The sequence below is a fragment of the Argentina silus genome, assembly GCF_951799395.1.
Source record: "Argentina silus genome assembly, chromosome: X".
NCBI classification, from domain to species: Eukaryota; Metazoa; Chordata; class Actinopteri; order Argentiniformes; family Argentinidae; genus Argentina; species Argentina silus.
Genome location: NC_139653.1, coordinates 36,447,121 through 36,470,152, shown reverse-complemented (window position 1 = coordinate 36,470,152; position 23,032 = coordinate 36,447,121). Strand labels below are relative to the sequence as shown.

The window sequence follows — 23,032 nt, the reverse complement described above, 5'->3', positions numbered from 1 at the left end:
ACAGCCTTGACATTGAAGAGAAGCGAAGGAAGCGAATCAGCCCCTCTACACACACACACACACACACGCACACACACGCACACACAAATTCATTTAAACCTCAATGGAATAATGATTCTCCTTTGGATGACGCCTTTTCAATGCCTTATAGTTCAGATAATGGGTGGTATTGTACCTTCTTAGTGCTGCTGCAGAGATTAAGCGAAAGACACACACACTTACACAAACACACAAACACACACAAACAGGATGTGCGGTGCACTAAGTGAGTTTTAGATCCATGCACACAGCTTGATCCATCAGCCCAGTAGAGCATGTCCCCGGCTGAGATGTGATGCTGAGTTATTTTTGGGCTAAGACTCATCGCCGTTCACAGGCAAGAAAACACACCACACACAGAGAAACACACACACACACACACAAATACATCATGCATGAAAAATAACCCCAGTCAGTGCTTATGACTGATTAAAGCTGAAAAGCACAATTGAACTGTGCACAATATCACAGACTGTTAGAATAAACATGTCAATTCCCTATTTTGAAATAATTCCCTCTTTACTAAAATCCTTTTATAATTTAACTCACAAGAGTTAATATTATCTCCCATCTCTTAAATACATGACTGGTTATGTTGTGTTAGAAAAAAACGCTTCACTATATCAGCACCTCACTGTAAACATTGGCTGAGATCTGACACCATAAGAATTACATGTCAAACTAAAACTCTAAAACAGCAAACAAAACTGCCATTTCAGCAGTTGTCAGTCACTGAGGATTCTGATACACACTACTAAGTACATACTTACAAGTATTGTAACATTTGTAGTAGTCAGCCAGCAACATTTGTAATAGTTGGAATTAAGTTCTATTTGTGATACGATTTCCCTGCTTCTCTTTTTCCCCTTGCACTGGCCATCAACAACAAGCCCACTCCATAGAGGTTCTATCAGTATTCTGGAGTTAGAGCCTCACATTATACGCCACTAGCTACCCTGGCATTATCTGTGCTTGTGACAGATCGGCCTGCCACCACGCCTGCCACAGCACTCTGCGCATTAACATTAAACAGCTTGGCTGGCCGTCTGCCTGTCTCCTCGTCCTCCAAGAATACAAGGAGAATCGCCAGCCATGAAGGAAACTTGGAATACACCTGCCACTAACACTAGCACTCAACACAGCCAACCTGTACAACTACCACTTCAAGAACCAGCTCTTGTTTTTTTCTTCAAAGCAGGAATAGATTGAATTAGAGGTGAAAATTTAAAATTAGCACAAAGACTAAATACTCACATAATTTGATGCAAGATCCGGGTGTAGATAGTCGATGCCTGAAACAGAATGAAAAGAGAAAAGAGAATGAGTGAAGTCATGATAACAGATTTAACCCTAAATGACTACCAATTTGATTTCTCACCTGTACCTGTTCAAATATCTTTACAAGGGATAATTCCTTTGTTAAATGGTGTTGTTTTCATCAACCACATGTTGACATCCTGTAAAAACTGTTATATTTTGTGACTATGCAACAAAAAATCCAAGAGGCCTACTGATAAAAGCACACAAGATTAACTTTTTTAGGGATGAGAAAACAGCTTCATTAATGATCCACAGAATAAATAGGCTAATTTTATTAGTCGGCTGTCCAAACATGCACATAATTGGTCATATGTCACCAACTGCTCTTGGAGAGCTGCAGGGTGTACAGGCTTTTGTTCCAGCGCAGCAGTTACACACCTGATTCAGCTAATGAGCTAATCATTCATACATTGATTAGATATAGAGATTGTGGTGTTCTGGTGCTTGACTGGATCAAAAGCCTGCAGACCATGTAGCTTTGCAGGACCAGTGTTGATGACCATTGATTATTGAGACACACAGCCATGTGTCTCAGTATATAAGATTGCTTGCACTTTCCATTGAAAAAGGCCTTTCTGCCTCCGATCATTTCTCTGCCATTACTGAATATTTCTTCAAACCTAAACAACCTGCTCAGTGGTGAGTGCACGTTGTTTAGTAGACCAACACACTGTACTGTAGCTGGAGTCAAAGCTGAAAGACGTTGTCAGTGCATAGGATATAGATTTCTGGGGCTCAATTTAATTTCCTGTCTTTTCTGACTATAAAATCGTATATGTTACTTTTTGCATTCAATATACAGTACGTGTTAATTACAATTAGCATTAGAGGTTTCTCAATCACTCACTGATGTTTTCTCGGAGGGTGTCTACATGTGGTTGATGAATGAAATGCCTTTTCGTGACCACTGCTGTACAGTATATCAATAGTCAAAGTAGGCCTATCAAAAGCTAATTTCCTCACACTGTTTGCCTCACCCAAATTGTATCTTTATTAAACTGGAGATACAAAAACGTTTACCTATTACCATTACCAAACTATTACAATGAGTAATTAGTCTTTGTAAGGTCAGGCCAATAGTACAACTAGTACCTACCATCATCCATGATGGCTATGGTAATGCCTTTCCCGGTGTAGCCCAGTTCCCAGGCCTCGGCAACATTGAGGTCCAGGCCAGGGGTCCCGTCTGCCTGGCCTGTGTTTATCTAATCAGTCAGACAATATGGAGAGCAAAGTGTGACGTGCAGCACCCAGGAGAGCGGCCATTAGAGAATTAGTCAACATAGAGGAGATGAAGGAGATGGGGACTGGAGGGGGGTGAGAGAGGGATAGGGGAGGGAGGAGTGCAGGAGGTGGGGGGGGATGTAAATGTCAGCGATATGGCACTTTGCTGCACAGCCAGAGCAGTTCTAATCTGACAAGCAAAATAAAAGAAGGCACGTCGTATGCTCGACACCCTGGCAAAAAAAAAGTCATGCTTGCCAGTCATAGTAAACACCAAGGGGACGACAAGGGGATGAGATAGCATGGGAAAGATTGACTAGGCTAATGAGAAAAAATAATAATCTCTGTTCTATAGGCCGGCAGGTGGTGAATATGTCTGGGCTCACAGTAATTAAAACGGTAAAATGTGGGCAGATTTTAAAGGTCAGACAGGAACCAGATGCTCCGATAGATGATGACTAGGCTACTCACCAGATACCACTGCTTGGTGAATAAGGGGTCACTCATGTTGACTTCTAAGTCGTTGACATTCCTGTAGCCTCGCTTCTGACGACCAAAGCCTTCCTGATCAAAGACATTCTTCACCTGACAGGAGGAAACAAAACATGTTAATGGAAAATATTACACCATGAGTGGTTTACCTTGACAGAATTCTGAGCACCTTACATCTCCACTTCTACTGCAATTGACCTAAATATAATCAACCCATCACCTGGAATACAGAAGTGAACATCAGTTGTATAAAAGAATGTCAATAATTGGCATAAAAGCAACATATGAAGCATGTTGTTGGTACACTGTGAGCACTATACAATGTGAGTGCTTTTGGTGTCTAGAAAGGTGCTATTTACAGTAAATGCAATCAATTAATAATTATTATTACTGTATTATTATGAATGTTTAAGATGCTACATTTCTTAAGCTGTCCCTCTCTCCGGCTGTGTCTGTACTGTTGTGGAAGATTGTGATAATTGATCATCTGATTATTAATGCTATATTCATATTTTCAATTAATAATAGGATATATTGGATACTGATCATTTGACCTTTATACACACATATGTTCTTGTCAACTTGGCATAATAAAATGAGCTCAGAATTAACTTTGGTTTCTTGATTACAGAATATGTAGTATGCTAGATTGTGACTAACCAAGAAGAACTCAAATTTTGAGGGTTTTTCCCCCACATTTAATTGGCACCCCAGATGGGATGTCAAAATCTCAACGATTGACAATCGAGTCCCGGCGGCGTGTGGGTGACGATGGAAGTGCACAAATAGGAAAGAAGGTAAGAGACACCTTTTTCATAAAACGTCTCCATATTAGCTGCTTGTTGCCCCCACTCCGTCGAGACCTTGTGTGGTGCATTTGACTAAGTGACGACGTCCGGTGGGTCACATCTAGAGAAACCAAATTTAAAGTGTATTTAAGCCCATGGAATGAAAAAGGTTATTAGCGCTGTGATATTAAAAGTTCAAACAACCATACGGGGTTAGTTTAGTAGAAACGGGTCGTGAATCTGTGCAAATAGGATAGACATCAATTGTTGACTCAAGATAGCAACATTTACGTTACCAGTGGGCTAGTGTATATATATAAACATTAGTCGTTGACTTATAACTGACTATCAGTGAATTGATGCAGGTAGTTGCTGGCTGTTGATTTAAGGTAGCCGAATGTTAGGCTACTAATGAGCCAAAGCCGTATGCTTGGATGCCAGTTTTTTAACATACCATAATCAATATTGATTATCAGTGAAACTGACGCATTATGTGTGTAAAAGGAACTTTTGTATAGGCACCTGTTTTCAATCGTTGACCAGAATACGTGTGATAGATATTGGTGGACTAAATCAGTGGTTCTCAAAGTGGGGTCCACAGACCCCTGGGGTCATAGCCAGGGGGTCAGCCAATAGAAATTCTGATAGGATTGACACATCACGTCAATTTGTCATGAATCACTCACTTCACTCAGGGCGCAACGAACCGTTCTTGCTGCTGCTTAGCTTGGCTTATTAGCTAGCTAGCTGGCGAGCATGGAGAAATATTTGAGTCAGTCCACATCGTCAAGTGATGCTTAGCCCAAACTAGCTAAATTGAGAAAATATGACGACAGTTATATCGACTTTGGTTTTATTGAGAACAGCGTCCAAAACGGGTCATGTGTCTTCAGGTGCTAGTGAATGAAGCCATGAAGCCAGCCAAGCTAAAGCGACATCTGATTACAAAGCACCTGGAATATCAGGGTAAAACAAAATATTTTTTGTCGAAAGACCGAGGAATACACCCGCCAGAAAACACGGATGATGAACCTGGCCACAACTTCAGAGAAAGGCACGGAAAAGGCAATTGGAGAAGAACTCACACTTCCAGCGGCGGTTGAAATGTGTGAAGTTATGCTTGGGACAGAGGCAGCTAATAAACTGAAAGCTGTACCTCTCTCAAATTACACCATGAGGAGGAGAATTGAAGAACTCTCAGTTGACATTCAGTCACAGCTACTGGATAGATTGTGTTCCTGTGAGCAATTTTCTATTCAGTTGGACGAATCAACAGGCATTGCCAATGCAGCTCAGTTGATTATTTTGGTTCGCTATCCATGGGAAGGGAACATTTTGGAGGACTCTCTGTTCTGCAAGGAGGTGCCTGGGAGGACAACGGGTGAGGAAATATTCAGACTCCTGGATGTTTTCATGACTGAAGAGGGACTGAGCTGAGAAAAATGTGTGGCCATTTGTACGGGTGGTGCGGCGGCGATGACGGGCCGAAAGAGTGGGGTTATTGCGCGGATAAAATCTTGTTTTATCGTGTGTAGCCAAATTGGCCCATCTTGCAGATATATTCAACTTGCTCAACAGCCTCAACCTCTCTATCCAAGGAGGCTATGCATCTGTCCTTGAAGTCAGCGACAAAATCACCAATTGAGTTTCTCCTCACAAACAACCTGTCTGTGGCTATAGTGAGAGAGGTAGCCACCTCTCACCTCACTGCACTGAGAGAGCATTTCAGCTCATACTTCTCCGATGTGAACACTGACGACTGGGTGCAGGATCCCTTTGTCCATGCTGCAACAACAAGTGGCCTTAATAGTAAGGCAGAAGAGGAGCTTTTGGACTTATCCAGTGATAGGACATTGAAGGCCCGATTCCAGCAGGTGCCTCACGCAGACTTTTGGCCCTCCCTCTCATATGAGTATCCTGAACTCACAACCGAGACCATGCGAATATTGCTCCCCTTTCCTACCACTTACCTCTGTGAGTCATCATTCTCCACTTTGACTGCAATGAAGACTAAGTACAGGGCTCGTTTGCATGTGGAGAATGATCTTAGAGTCTGCCTGTCATCCATCACTCCAAGAATGGAGAAACTGTGTAGTGAGTGACAGGCTCACCCATCTCATTAATTTAGGTGAGCTCATCAAGTGAGTTATTGTGAATTGTGTGAGCTAAGAATGTGATGTAGCTTAATGCAAATATTCCAGTCAAAAGTTTCTGAAGTAATAGGCCTAATTACTATGAGGTGTTCTGTAACACTGTTATGATAACTTCTGTTATGATTTGTTCAGAGCTTTCTGCCAATGATTTGAATAAGGAGCAATAAGTTCATTATTTTAAAGTTGAAGCACTTACTGAAAGTCAGATTTAGACTGGTCATTTTAAATGTCTGTGTTTATTAGGACTATGCCATTCCTGCTACTGTTCATTTTCTGAAAGCTTTTAAGATCAGTTACTTGAAAAGTATAAATGCTATCAAGTTGAGTCCAAATGCAATTAGAATAAAATGACCCTCTGTTTAAAAGTATATATACTTACAGCGTGGATTGATCACCCACTGTTTAAAGTATGTGTGGGATGTGTGTGGCTGAGTGCTGTTTGAGTCCAGCCGTGGGTATGTGTGTGAGAGAGAGAAGATAGGGAGCCAGTGTGTGTGTGTCTCCCTGTTTTTTGCAAAAAAATCATATCCACCATTTCCACTTCCTTCAAGCTTAATCATAGTACGTTCTTTAAAATCAATTATTTTCTTTCACTATTACGCCGTACTCAATTGATATGCTTTTGTGGATTATTGAAATAATTGTCATTATAGATGTACTGACGGGAATGGAGTTGTGGACTTCGATGTCAATCTCTGATTCGTTTGATACTAGTCATTCTTATTAAGCAGTATTGATTTAAAGGCTTTTTGTACAGACATTGACTCTGATGTAGTTATTTAATATCTATATCCATGTGATATATGATATTATATGTGTGCCTGTATTTGTGAAAAAACGAATGCTGCTGACATTATCTAGACATTAACAAACAAATATATGACAGCAATAATAATGAATAAGGAATGAAAGTTATCGCTTATCGCAGTGATGTTGTTGTTGGTATTATTATAGTTATGAAGACAATAGAAGATTTTTGGAAGTTTTTAAACGGTTAGGAAAACTGAAAAAAAAAACATTGCAACTTAATTTTGTGTTTCTATACTTAAATGGTATATGGTTTTAATATAACTGAGTTTGGTTATATAATGTCTAAATGGGTGATAATACAGGAATTCACCCAGGTTGGCTGTATGCATGCGTTATCTGCGTAATATGCTTTGGAGTTGCATTGGGTTGGTTGACAACAACTATAGATCCGTTGCATGGGCTGAGAAATAATACAGGGGTCTAAGTCATATGGTCTTTGCATTTGTGTGTGCTTGCTGTGCTGATAATTAATTTTGTGTTCAGATTTTGTGTTAATTTACAGGTGCTTTCAAGTGCTCAGATTGTTAGATACTGGAGGACTGACCGAGGTCTGGGTTGCCAGTATTTAAGGGGAGGGGTTTGGAGGGAGAAGCCCCTTCCCAGGTCCCTCCCAAGTTAAAAAAAAAAAAAAAAAAAAAAAAAAAAAGGAGGAGAGGAAGAGATTTTCTATTGCGACATTGTGTGGTGAGTGCAAACAATTACCGCTTCGAACACTTCCTATATTATTATTTTTTCTGATTGTGAAAGACACACATCTTGCTCATTTTTGAAAGTACAATAATACAAAGAATAGAAGAAATAAAGATATTCAAGATGGATAGAGTTGAAACTGCTACAATACATGGTGCGAGTAAACGGGCCTGAACACACAGCCATTACTAAGAAATGGTCACTGTAGATCAAGAACAGTCCATACACCTGGCCCATTGAAGGCACCTGGAGTCCAAAGTACATGGTCAGTAGTGTCGAAACAGCTAACAGCATGAAAGAAGCCGCTAATTCTAAAAAAGGCCCTGTGAGAAGAAAATACATGTGTCCACACCATTTTGTCACGGAGCAGTGGAAAGCAGAAATGGCGAGGAGAAGTGTTACGAACCCCCCCAGATACTACGTCTGGGGATATAAAAACGGGGGGGAAATGTAACATACAGTGTATGTATATGCTGCTGAGGACTGGTGGTGCTGTGGTAGTGCAACACACACTACTTAAGACAACTGAGTAAAATGGCAACAACAAGCCAGATTTATTCAAGAGTACATACAACGAACAACCAGACAACACGGGGGGAACATAGAGAGGGAATTAAGGATTGAAAACAAAAATAACACCCGAGCTAATATTCTAAACCTATCTGTTCTAACTATGAAATGTCTGCTATCTGACTAACTATTCCCCGCGTGAGTGCACGGGAGTTTTAAATGTAGACGGACGACAGTCTAATTGGATGATGGATGACCGCCAGATGAAACCATTGGTCGAAGGACAAAGGACTGACGGATGAAACGATGATTGACAGGGGGATGAACCAATACCTAGGAGAGAGACAGAGGGAGAAACAAACAGACAAACAACACCACACCCACACAAATGTGGGGACGTAACACTCCCACCCATAAAGAGCAAACCTGTAGGGATTGTGATACAAAAGAAATGTACAAACAATCTTTAGGTCATGTCATTTTTTTTTCTCAACAAAACAAAAGTTGTACAATGAAACTAAAACAAAACTGTGCGTGAGAAAGCGCGTTGGCCAAAACATTCTCAGAACCCTTTTTGTGTTTAATCACTAAATTATAACTCCTGTTCAATGGTGTGTAAAAAGCAACAGACGGGGTGATCAATACCATCTGCATCTTCCTGCAGCAAGACAGCACCAGCACCAACCATACTTGCATCCACCTCAAATTTAAATGGGGCAGTGAGAACAGGAGAACTACAAAGCAGCGCTTTTGCGGCGTCAAACGCACTCTGACAATCAGCTGACCAACAAAAAGATACAGACAGGCTGAGCAAACTAGTCAGAGGTGCAACAACACTGGAAAAATTTCTGCAGAAACTGTGGTAATATCAAGCCATGCCTAGAAACCTATGCAATTCACATCGGGTGGTGGAGGAAAAGATGTTATAGCGGAGACCTTGGCAGTAAGTGTACAGACTTCACTGCGCCCCATCTGTTTACCAAGATATGTGACTGTAGCTTTCCCAAACTTACATTTGGCGAGGTTCAAGGTCAATGACCCCTTAACCAAACACTCAAACACAGTTCTCAAAGGACTCAGAAGTTAGTAATGTGCATACCACATAATCGCAAGGTTCCTGGTTCGATTCTGACCCTCGACATATCTTGCATGTCATCCCTCCTCTCTCTCACCCATCCTTCCTGTCAACCTCTACTGTCTCTATCCCAATAAAGCAGAAATGCCCTAAAAACATATTTAAAAAAAGAAAGAAAAAAAGAACTCAGAAGTTCAGACCAGGTGGCAGAGTAGACTAGATCATCCAGGTGAGCGGTACAATTCGAAACACCGGCCAGTACAATAATTACCAGACGCTGGATCGTAGCAGGTGCATTGCGCATTCCAAACACCATAACAGTGTACTGCAGGAAACTGTCAGGGATGACAAAAGCACTTGCCAATAGCAAGTCTAACTTGCTGACAAATGTAGCTGAACCAATAGTGTCTATGCAGTCGTCTAACCGAGGCAAAAGAAAAGAGTCTGGCACCGTGACAGCTTTCACTTTCCTATAATGGTACAACTGTACCATCAGGCTTAGGGATCAAAATACAGGGAGAACTCCACGGACTGGAGCTGGGCACTGCCAACTTATTCTCCAGTAAATAAGTCACCTCCTGTTTCATGAACGACCTTTTCGACATGCTTACACAGTACGCATGCTGCTTGATTGCGGCAGCATCGCCAACATCCAAATCGTGCTCCAGGACAGTAGTGCAACCGGGGACATCACTAAATAGGCAGGGAAATTCGCTTACTAAAGCTAGAAAAGTGAGACGGGAGAGACAGCAGCATCTCAGTGTTGCACAATCGCGCGCACTGCTGGGGCGCATTACTAAACAACACTAAACCATCCTCATCAAGACCATTAACACTGTTAAAATCAGCTACCAACGTGTCAGAGGCCACCGAAGAGACAGCGGGCCTAGCCATCTTATTGGTGGAGTTTACAGGGGGAACATCTCTGGCATGATAAAGCTTCAACATGTTAATATGACAGACTCAAGACGTGTCTCTCCTATCTGGAGTCTGCACAACATAGTCGGTGTCAGTTTTTTTCTCAACCAAATAGGGACCTGAAAATCGTGCAGAGAGTGAGGATCCGGGGATCAGCAACAGAACTAAGACTTGATCACTTGGTTGTAAGGAGCGATGAACAGCCTTTTCATCAAAATTACGTTTCATTTTCTTTTGGGAGGAAGAGAGCGCTTCCATAGCTAGAGAGCATGCATCATACAACCGCTCCCTGAATTGACTAACATAGTCCAACACACTTTTGGAGCCAGAGTCAGTCGACATTATCTGATCTTTCAGCACCTTTAAGGGACCTCGGACTGTATGTCCGAGAACTAATTCAGCGGGGCTGAAACCAAGCAACTCTTGTACTGTTTCACGGATAGCAAACACTACCAACGGAACACCCTTGTCCCAATCCTTCTCAGTTTCCATGCAGTATTTACGCAGCATGGACTTCAGTGTTTGGTGCTACCTTTCCAAGGCACCCTGGCTTTCAGCATGATAGGCACTGGAAATCTTGTGAGTTATCGCAAGAGACTGTAAAACCCTCTTAAATAACTTTATTTGCGTCACCACACAAGCAGGGAATACCTCAGGGAATTCCTTGGCTAAAACATCACAGCAAGACTGTGCGTCAGGAGTATCTAATACTCTATCTGATAACAACACCGGCATCACTCGGCCTCCCGCTATGTCATTTCCCAATACCATACCATGAACGGGAAGCTGCGGCTGCACGCCTACTCTGAAATGTCCACTAACCAACTCCGAAACCAAGTGAACTTGGTGTAGGGGCACAGGCACACAATCAATTTCAATGCCCTGCAGCAACACATTCGAACCACAGTAAGACTGCTCAGACCAGGGCAACACATCCCAGAGAATCAGGGACTGCGCAGTAGAGCCCTGCGCAGGACTGTTTTCTTCATCCCGCTCCTGCCCGCTCTCACTGAATTTCTGACCATTACCGCCCACGACCGCAGGGTGCGTGTTACACTCCCGCCCGCTCCCGCAGTGTGTATGTCCACTCCAGCCCGTGTCCGCAAAACTCTGCCCGCACAATAATAGAGATGCATTGATTTTGTGTCTTCTCCCGTCCCGCAGGAGAAAACACGTAATTTTATAGGCTATTAATAAAGAGATTCATGGGCCTAGACTACATCCCGATCCCGCAGTGTTTTTTTTAGCCGCCCGTTCCCGCCCGCAGCAAAGTTCAAACCGCCCGCTCCCGCGAGATTTGCGTTGGGTCCCGTGGGACCCGGCGGGACCCAATCCCAATGCAGCCCTCTACTGCGCAGCACCAGTGTCTCTTAAAATTTGAATCGGTTTCTGATCTGTCGGGTAAATGAAACTAACCCCTGAAATATGAACGGCTGATTGGTGGGATCTGGAGAAACAGGAACACAACTGGAGTCAGAACAGTCGTTTCCTAAATGTGTCTTAACTGTTTTAATTAAACTTAATTAAACGCCTTTTTTGGTCGGAGGCGATGACTGTTTATTTTTCAAAGTGAGACAATCAGCAATAATGTGTCCTACCCTATGGCAATAAAAACACGCACGCTCCTCTTTCGAGCCTCGACTCACCAATGGGCCCCGACTAGTTTGGGAAGTAGAAGGAATTTCGACACTCTTATTATAAGTGCGAGGGGTTGAGAACACAGTTTTGTGTGTTAACACAAACTCGTCTGCAAGCATCGCTGCCTGAGAGAGACTTTCTGCTCATTGAGATACACTACCAAACACTCTGGGAGACTTAAATTCCTCCAACAAGAGTAACTCGCAAAGGGAAGCATATTCAGGTGCCTTACTCGCTGAGCACCACCTGTCCAAAAGAGTCTCTTTCTCTCTAGTAAACTCAACATAAGTCCTATTTGGGGACTTCTTGTGATACCTGAACTTCTGTCTGTAAGCTTCAGGCACCAGCTCATATGCACGTAACACTGCGGTCTTAACCACATCATAACTTAGACTATCCCCAAGTGTAAGAGCAGATACGACCTCCTGAGCCTTACCAACTAACTTACACTGCAAAAGGATAGGCCAAACATCCTTAGGCCAGCACAAAGACGCTGCAATGCGCTCATACATACTAAAGTAGGAAGCTACTTCAGTCTCCCTGAATGGAGGAACCAAGGCAAATTACGTCAAATTTGTCGGATGGCGGAACGGGTGGCATAGTCACTCCAGAGGAAGACCGCACAACAGGAGCTAAGGCTGCCTCTCCAGCTTGCAACTCCAGCTGCCGAATCCTAACCTCCTTCTCGATCTCAAGTCTCTTGACTTCGAGCTTGTGCTCATCCTCAATTTGCCTGTCGTGCGCCCTGTCCTCTTTCTCCAACTGGAGACGTGCTAGCTGAACCTTAAGGTGAGCATCCATGCCCGACCCTACCGGAGAAAAAGAGAGCGATTCAAAACACGGTAAGGTGGCTGGGGTTCTGGGGCGTACAACAGGGTCGGCCTCCGTCGTCCCTGCCGTAACACTTCCACCCGGCACCATCACGTTGCTCTCATCCGTTTTTAAGGCATTACCAGCCGCACTCTCAACAGGGATACTCGGAACAGGAAACGCACGCACTGGACTTTCCAGCACACCGCTTTTAACCAATCCGGCCAACACTACTTGTTTGAGCTCTGCCTTCACTACAGTCCTCAATGTAGGGATACCAAAATGCTCAGCAATACTAAATAAATCCACCTTGCGACACTGGTCCAACAAATCTGTAGATGCACCACAGAGGTAGCCATGACGAAAGCCAACTAAAGTACACAGTTAAACACTAGACACGACCACTAACCAAAACAACGCAACTACGCAGCACACCAAACAAATCTCAACAACACATACAGACACAATAACGTTCAAATATCCCAGATGAGCCCCTATTTATGTTACGAACCCCCCCAGATACTACATCTAGGGATATAAAAAGGGGGGGAAACGTAACATACAGTGTCTGTATATGCTGCTGAGGACTGCCGGTGCTGTGGTAGTGCAACACACACAAGTAAGGACGACTGAGTAAAATGGCAACAACAAGCCCGATTTATTCAATAGTACATACAACAAACAACCAGACAACACAGGGGAAACATAGAGAGGGAACTAAGGGGAGGACACCAGACGGCACCAAATGAATGAAAACAAAAATAACACCCAAGCTAATATTGTAAACCTATCTGTTCTAACTACAAAATGTCTGCTATCTGACTAACTAAGTCTTGCCCGCCTACCCTAAACCTAAAAATACAAGAGGTGGCACCTACCTGGGGAAACTAACCTAATGTATATAACAAAACCAAACCTGCATGATGGAGGTGTAAGCCCATGGGCGTCTCACCCTCCCCTGGGGCTAACTACAGGTGTGGCAGCGAACACAATGGCAGGACAGACACTTTTACGAACAGTAGAATACCAACACTATGATGCAACAAATGACAGAAAACTGCTAACCGATGCTACCACACCCAACTTATTCTGAAGAGTGCGCGGGAGTTTTAAATGTAGACGGATGACGGTCTAATTGGATGATGGATGACCGCCAGATGAAACCATTGGTCGAAGAACAACAGGGGGACTGACAGACGAAACAATGATTGACGGGGATGAACCAATACCTGGGAGAGAGACAGAGGGAGAAACAAACATACAAATGACACCACATGCACACAAATGTGGGGACGTAACAAGAAACATTAAAGCAAACCAGGTCACATCTAAAGCAGCAACACAACAAAAAGCGACATCACCTCAAGGCAAGGCACCAGATCCTCCATCATATGTATCAGTATCAGTGTACCCCAGCATTGCCACACTGGAAGAACAGAACAAACAAGCACTGATGGTAAACCAAGGAATACCTATTCATCAAATGCCAATGATGACACCAGGAGCAACCATTCAGTTTGATGGAAAGCTTAAAGATCAGTTTCAAGATAACTCTGACCAGCAGACGATGTCTACACCCAGAGAACCAGGACAAGGACTCAGCTCTCTCCCCTGGAGCCTTGACTCTCGGAAAAAGGATCTGGGATCTGGGGGTCCCGGTCCCATGGAGTAGACTGAGCAGCCTCACATCAGAGCTTATGGGTCAAGCAGCTGCATGAGAAGAAAGAAAGAGAACAGATGAGGAAGTAGCTCCTCCGCCATCTGACTGTTCGTCAACCTCCATGCCTGGTCAAACGGATAAGACCAGGGTGAGCTATGGCAATGGAGAAATCAGCATGTGGACCAGAGACTCATCTATACCCCAAGCCCCTGGAGGAGGTCAGTACAAAATAGGAGGAACAGTCAACCTCGAACACATAGAGAATAACCTAGCTGTGGCTATGGATGAAAAGGAAAGCGACTGGATTAGACCACACTCGAACATGGAAGCAGACCAACAGAAGGCAACAAAACAACAAGCCCAAACCTGACAGAAGAGCAGAGAAACATTTTGGATCTTATCATTCACAAACACCTTGCTCGGGCTGAGGAGGTCTGGACACAGTTGGATGCAGTACGTACTATAAGAAGATCAAATCGAGACAGAAGAGACATGATAGATACCAAGGAGCCTGGGGATCAACACGTAGGATCCCAGAAGAAAACAAGGAGGAAACAATAATAGTCCCACTCTTGATGACACCAAGTGCCAATGGGCTACAAGCAAAGTGTGTGCCATGGTCAAATGGAGGCATGGAACAAATCTACTCTTAAGCTTCCAGGCTTATAAGTGGTGCAAGGGCCTGGATAGGAGCTTTTGAGTCCAAAACTTGTCATCTGACTTTAGCCATTGGCCCCGATGTGTAGGCCATAGGATGAAGGAAATTTTTGAATTGGCCAAAGTAGGACACTTGGCTACAACAGGAAAACATGAGACTGTGCCATTCAACACTCATCGCCCAGCCCTATGGAAGGCCTTGAAAGAACTGTACCCAACTTGTGCAGACCTGACAAAACTAATGGGTACTAAACTGAAAGAAGGAGAAGACCCAGAAGACTATCTAAACAGACCAGCTGACCTGTGGGAAGAAGAGATGGACGAGCCATGAGAGACTAACATCTCAACTAAAGTATTGTTCTGGCAGATAGTCCTGACAGGTCTGCCCACTCCAGTCAAGAATTGCCTTGAAGAAGAATTACACCTGGCTGATGAAGAATAGTCAAAGCAGAGAGCTATGCTGATCCACCACTCCAGGAAATACGCTGAAAAAAAGAAAGAGAAGAAGGGGACAAACTCAAGGAGAAAATTATGTCTCTACAGATTGCAGAGATGGAAAGACAGAAAAAGGCCATAAGATTGGCAAACAGAAGGTGCAACTGTGGCAACCTAAAGTGGTTTACCTAGGCTACGTCCTGAAGGAGAGAAAGGCCTGTCACCCGACAAGAGTGAAGGCAATATTGGAATGTCCACAAACTAGGACAGTGAAAAATATGCAAAGATTCCTAGGAATTACTGGTTATTGTCGACAGTGGATCTATGACTATGCAGTAATGGCCAGACCACTGAGAGACATGTGTCTACATAGTTCAGGAAAATACCTATTAATATGGAATGACCAGGCCAAAAAAGCCTTCACTGATTTAAAAAATGTCCTACAAGACGCGCCTGCACTGGGTCTGCTGGATTACTTCAAAATGTTCAACTTATTCTCAGCTGAGCAGCACGGTTTTGCTAATACAGTATTGACTCAGAAGTATGGTACTCAGCATAAACCATTGGCATATTACAGTACGTGGCTTGGATGGAGTGGAGAGAGGATTGCACGGTTGTGAAAGAGCATTAGCAGCAGCAGCTTTTGCCATGGATAAATCATCTCCAGTGGCTCTTGGGCATCCAACCACGTTATATGTGTCGCATGCTGTAGATTCCTTGTTAAGTAGTAGGAAATCATCGATTACCCAGAGAAGGTGGCTATGAGGTCCTGCTGTCCAGACCTGAGTTGACAATTACTAGATGCACAATAGTCAACCCGGCTGAACTACTGCTCATGGCAGACGATGGAACTGGCCATTGATGCGAGGAAGTCGTGCACATGATCCTCAGCCTAACCCTGAAAGAACATTTTTTGTTGATGGCTCAGCCTCAAGAGATCCGGACACTGGCCAGTGTGTAGAGCTGGCGATGCTGTAATTGAAATGATGGCCAAGGACACTTACGAAGTGAGGGAGGGATTTGCATAACCTCCACTCTATAGTGCTCAAATGGTGGAATTGGTTGCACTCCAATGCGCATGTGCGCTAGGAAAGGGTAAACAAGTTACGATCTATTGTGACTCAGCTTACGGCAAATAAGTCACCTGATGCAATTGTGGTAAAATCGATAAAAGTGCCAGATTGTTATTGTTACAATGGAACAGGCAAAGATAACACAGGTGAGATGTTTTTAGGGATATCTGAGTGCAAGCACTATATGATGCAATTTCACGTAACCAAAGGCAGTATGGCAAATAGGGAATAGGAAGTAAGGTTTACAATCCAAGAGCGTCATATTGTAAGCCTAAAGGTAACAAATGTGTCATTAGGTAATTTGAAAGATAATTGGTGGGTTTGCAGGGATAACGCATACTTATATTTACCTCATGGATGGACTGGGTGTTGCTATATGGCAATAATGAGACTTCCTTATGACATTGTGACAGTACAACAAGGATTAGAACCTAGTCACACTCATGGAGGTCGAAGGAAGAGAGCAATGGCTGAATTTAATAGTATTGTGTCATACCATTGGAGGATATCCCTCTGGGAAAAATGGGGCCTTGGTTTTTTCCCGTGGTACGGAGTGACATTTTTAGCCGATCACATACCTTACAGGGTTTTGTTAACAAAACGATCAAAGGATTTCAGTTTCTGTCAAACACTGACAGGAGTCATAGGTTAACTCTATTAAAACATGAAATGCCTCTTGACTATATTTTGGCGAAACAAGGGGGGTTATGCAATACATTAAATTTGACAGGTGCAGCCTGTTACACATTAATACCTGATTTTACTGACAATATGACCAAGCTGATTACAGCACATAAGGGCCGCATTTGGTCCATCAAAAGATGCAGGATCTTCTGCAACCAAATGGTTAACCAATAAACTTGGACCCTGGGGAGCAATGTTAGTCCAGATGTTGGTGTCTCTGGTCATAATATTAGAAATAATGTTTTGCTTCTGCACCATAATGTTGACTTATGCAAAGGCTATGTTACTAAAATGGGTAGGAAACGTAATGCCAGGGGAAGGTAGTGTGACAATGCCATTATTATCAGTAGAAAGCCCTGAGGATGATGGTGACTTTGACTTAGTTCATAAAACTAACTGTATGATAGAAGAACATTTTTGAAGATGACAACGTCTATTCAGTGATTAAGATATTCAGTGAGTAAATTCCTGACCCATCAATACAGCCATCATCTACCACTCAGGTGAATAGCACATCCTGAAGTGCATCTCTTCTATAGGTTATAAGACAACATAAAATTATATATGCTGATATAGGGCTTACTGACATAGACATGCATGTAGTTGAATTACACGTAGTTGAACTACAAAACTGACAATAGGTGAATGGTCACTCATCGAAGGGAGCGTGCGCATTGTAGAGAAGCTCCTGAGATGCAACTCCACAATAGGTTTCCCCTAGGTAAGGTAAATACACAAACATAAGTATAGGGAATATTTTGGGGGAAGGAACTGCCGAACACTGCAGTAAAATGTTTTGCTGTTCAGCCCTATGAGGGACCTGATGGTCAATGACAAATAATAAAATATTAAATGTTTAACTGTGATGCAACAACATTTAAGGAGCCTTAAGTTCCTGTTCATCATGATATTAAAACAGTGAGATTTGAAATGTATGTGATGAATGATTCAATAATAGTATTCCTCTGAAAGAAAGTGCCCAATTGCAGACTAAAATATGTGGTTGCTCAGGATTGGCTGGATGGTATGAGAACTGCAGGGGAATTTTCCTGGCAAACAGTCAAAATGTTTAGAAAGGCATACGTTTTTTGCCCCTGCCTACAATTGTGTTAATTACTTATATCTTTATGTGATAATATTTTTTTTTTTACGTATTACGTATATTTTTGTGTGGTCTTCTAACAATATTTATATAGAAGTGCCTTTAGTTATTCAAAGGAGATCAATGATATATTGTCTGTTGGGAGTATTTCCCTTTTTGAAGGTTTTGAACACAACTTGACGTAGGTTATGTTATGAGACTAGTAAGTCTCGAGGGGGGAATGTGGAAGATTGCGATAATTGGTCATCTGATTATTAATGCTATGTTCATACTTTCAATTAATAATAGGATATATTGGATACTGATCATTTGACCTTTATACACACATATGTATAGTGAACTTTTGACTTGAGACTCATGGTGACTTCCTGGCTACTGTTGCAATAATATATTCCTGAGCATATGTGGGGTGAAAGGTACCTATGATTTGTATATGGAGAGGTGAAAAGTTAGATCCTCTGAGTATATGGAGAGGTGAAAGGTTACATCTGGGTTTGAAAGGTTACATTAAAGATTGAGGTGAAAAGTTGGGAACAAAGAGGTGATTTGGGAATAAAATGGCTGCCTACAGAGGAGAATCTTTGAATTTTTATCTGCCCTGTGTCGTGTGTAGAGTATTTCTCTCTGTGCATATAATTTCGGTGTATTGAAAAGTTTCTGTCAACTTAGCATAATAAAATGAGCTCAGAATTAACTTTGGTTTCTTGATTACAGAATATGTAGTATGCTAGATTGTGACTAACCAAGAAGAACTCAAGTTTGGAGGGTTTTTCCTCCACACTGTAAGGAAGAGGATGTCACATAAATCGACAGCCTAATTCTGTTTCTCCCTCGTCTAAATACAGGTACCAGTGCTACAGCTTCAGTCAGTCCCTTGCCTGCTGCACAAGAGACAGGGATTTTAATTAGAGGACGCAATGGCCTTCATGAAGTGAGCAGACAAAAGAGCCAACACGCCAATTATACTCACAGATTTCGCTTAATTTGTTCTTATCATCAAAGAGACTTTGGGGTGGATCAAAGACAATTTGAGCTGTGATTTTTTGAGTAAAGAGCTTATTCATGACCGACACAGGGGCTGCTTATGCAAATGCAGGATCACAGGAAAACAAGGGACTTCAACTGTAAAAGGGACAACATGGGCTATCTATCTATCAGTCTGATGGAGACAAGATTAACTTAATTGATTATGGACACAAATGATACATAAGATGAAAGAGAGGCTTTAATGATCTTATGTGAGGATCACTGGAAGCAAGTTAACAAAAAAGCCAATTAAGATGCTTCACTTATTAAGTGTAGTATAGGGGGATTGGAACCAATCTCCCGCAACGGGTAGCCTTGTCTGAGATGTAAATACATGTGTTGGCTCCATGAGCTAATGTCTAGGTGAGAGACCGAAGTTTGAATCCTGCCTTGGTCACAAAAGCATAAAATCAGAGCTATTGTTTAGCTCAGATTTTATGTTGTGAAAAGTATTCCAAATCTAAGCCTTATAATTTACAAACAACAAACATAATTTAATGTGGGCAAACCAACATGGTGGTAGTTTCATGAATAACATGATATATTGGACATGAGCTATTATACTAAGCTATTATACATTAGACATGAGATATAGGGAAATCTCAGGTAGTTAAATTATTTAGCTTCAAATCAAACGGCAGTCTTAAAGACCACCAATGATTCATTGAACCTCACCATGTGACACTGAGGCAGTTACACTGAGGTAACTACAGGTCAGAGCCAAACCAAGTGCATGTACTGTACGACATTATTCTCTCTCTCTCCACAGCTAGCAGTGGTAGAGCTATGGCCTCATTTCTTTACTGGAGTAGGGCTCTCTATCTGGAACTTATTAGGCGGGAGAAGAACCTTGCTCTACTTGTCACTGGCTTCTCAAGGACACACTCATTTAGTTTGAAAATGTAAAACTCCTTGTTCAGGATCCCCCCCCCCCATTACTATGATTTCACATAATGTCAGGGAGTTGCCATTGCTAGGAATCAGTGAATGAATTTCAAATCTTTAAAATCTCTTTATTAGCTTGACTTGAAAATATAATGAGACATCAAAATGTAGTATCACCACAGTGATTCATACATTTGAGGAAAACTACTCAGCTGTAATACATTTTTCTTTAAGTGCATGGCAGCTGAAGTGTGTGAACCAGATAATGCATTGACAGGGTGTCCTCCCTGTATTTGCCTTAAACAAATACACATGACAGAGTGAGAGGACTTGGCATGGTCCAGTGTGTTTACCACTATAGATAAGGGATCAGTCGTTAAGCCTGCTCTTTACAAGCAAGAGGACACTTATTGTTGGCTTTAAATGGGACAAAGCCAATAAACCAGCTCTCTCTTTTAGGGGTCTATTCTCATTTCCACCTTCCATGCTCAGATCTGTGCTTTAATGGCTCTACATGGTCTCTGCATTGCTGCATGGTGACGTCATTTTTGTCACTAAAGGGGCATCCTCCTTGCTTGCACTTGGTGCGCACATAGCTCTAAGCTGCAGAGCAAAATTGTAACTTGTGCACCTATACCTTGTGCAGCCCTTGGGTGGCACCCTTTATGGATAATTTTCTTCTTAGCGTCACACTGGATAGGATTTCCCACATACTCACATATTGACAATAGTGGCATTGGCCAATGCTACCAGGGACGTAGGAAGTATATTTCACAAGGTGGTGCTGCCTAAAATGTTGTGAGGGGTGAAAGGGGGGAGAATTTTATGGGAGAATAATGTAGTTGTTAGTGTCTGTGAAAAGTATGAAATGATCGGGTCTCAAGTAAATGACACAAGGCCTACAGCTGATTTACCCGAGTGCACCCGCCTGGATCCAAAATACACGAGAGAGTTGAATATATTTGTCAGTATGTGAATCCCAACTCATCCAAACCTGCACTACAATCTAGCAGGAGCCCATGTCAACATGGACCACCACACAAAGTGATCGCATATAGTGAGAGAGCAACGTAATGCAAGATGGAGATGGAGTAAGGTGAACACCTCACATTTTGGCTATTTGTCCCGATTCCCCCCCCCCACACACACACACACACCCTTCACCTTTATGTACCCAGCGAAAATGTTGCCCATCACCTGTTAAACAAGCATTTCTAGTGACTTTTGATGGGAGAATAACATTGTGGTTAGTGCGAGTGAAAAACGTAGAATCCAACAGCACTAACACAATTTAAACAGTAGCCTAGATGACGCACATAGACTTCCACATATTGTCACACACACCATCACAAGAACACGAGATCTGTATACATTTTTTTTTTTTTTTAAGACACCACCCCTTCCTACGTGCCTGAATACTGCACACACAACAAGAAAAAGGGCCTGTCATCATTGCGAATTTGATGATTCAATATTTAGAAGGCTCAGAAATGTATTTTGTGTTGACATGCTGAAGAGCAGACTGTGTATAGTAGAGCTTTTAACAACTGAATATGAGCCCATGTAAGTCTGAGGGACAAATATTTTATCTTATGTAGTTTATGTTATCCTCAAAAAGATTGCTAGCATGCAATGCTAACTGCCTATGGCGTTTCCCTGTATATGTTAGCCTACAGCTAGCTACAGCTTTCGTACAGCTCCTATTTTCCTAATTTTAGCTTCAGTGTATGTATGCTTTGCAAAAGGGATGCTTATTAGTGGGCTTGGTATGTCGCCAAACATGATAGAAATACTGTATATTTGATTAAGCAGGAGTTATATGAATGGACATGCCCCATAGAATAAAATATCATCACTCGCCATTGTATTGCCCCCTGGTTCAGACCTGAATATGAAACACTAAAGAGCGGAGGCCACAAGGGACTATAAACACAAGAATGCACATTGTTACTAAAAATAGCTCTACCTACTCCACACATGTTGAGGTATGCACACAGAGACCATGCAGCAGCGCTTACGCTATGGGCGCATAGCAATCTTTTGTCACAGTCTATATGGCAAAAAAAAACTGCTGTCCAACCTTGATAAAATAAAAAACAGCCCCTGATTCTATTACTATACTGAACATCTATGTCAAGTGACAACACAGAAAATGTCTCCCTCCATCCCTCCCTTTATCTCCCCCTCTCTGTCCATCACTACTTCCCTTCTTCATATGACAGTGGCACAGGTGTTCCCTCGAGACAGCCCTTGACCCAGTGTGTCACATCGCCCATGCACATCATCAGACGGAGCCCTCACCCGCCCATCAATGTCTCCCCTGCTTGCTCCCCGCTCCTGGAAACACCACAATCCCATGCTCCATGCTCTTCCAGCAGGGTACTCATCTTTCTCTCACATGGATTTCATGGATTTCTAAAATGGCTTATGAGATCAAAGATGGTGTAAAGTACAGAGATGGCTGAGTGCCTCTGACACTTCTAGTGTGAAATGTGTGGATTGCATTAAGAGGTCACCACCACCCAGAGAGGAAGGGATGAGAGGGATATACAAGGAAAGGACAGGATAGCATGAAAAGGAAGAGGGGAGTGCCCTGCATAGATGTAACCCAACTGTTTACCCAAGTATGTCAACAGAATATAATCAATACACTAGCAACTTCACTCAACAAGCCACTTGAAAAATTGTTCCCCTTTTTTTTCTCTGAATCTAGAAGATCATAATGACTCCTTGTGTCTGTTAAAAAGTAATATATGCACCTTCTCGAGAATGTACATTGCCCTCCATAAGTATTGGAAAGAGGGAGCATTTTGTCTTCTTTTAGCTTTATACTTTAAATCAAACAATTACTATGGAGTCAAAGTAGAGCTTTAATTCAATGTTTTTTTCAGATTGAGTTCAACATTTAGAAAGTACAATCTTTTTAGACATACTCCCCCTATTTCAGGGCTCCAAAAGTATTGGAAAAAATCATACAGTATAATGTCCAAATAAAGTACTCACACTTAGTATTTGGTCCACAATCCTGCATGCAATAACTGCC

General features: G+C 42.4%; 1 protein-coding gene across 1 annotated transcript in view; it reads right to left on the bottom strand.

Annotated features, from left to right (window-relative positions):
- Window positions 1-23,032, bottom strand: part of pcsk2 (proprotein convertase subtilisin/kexin type 2) — a gene marked incomplete at both ends in the record, with an annotated part of 62,193 nt that overhangs the window by 30,523 nt on the left and 8,638 nt on the right. Inside the window, 3 exons of the mRNA XM_083696274.1 lie at window positions 1,294-1,331; window positions 2,456-2,564; window positions 3,055-3,168. Coding sequence (XP_083552400.1) covers window positions 1,294-1,331; window positions 2,456-2,564; window positions 3,055-3,168 — 261 coding nt within the window. The remainder of the gene's footprint in view (window positions 1-1,293; window positions 1,332-2,455; window positions 2,565-3,054; window positions 3,169-23,032) is intronic.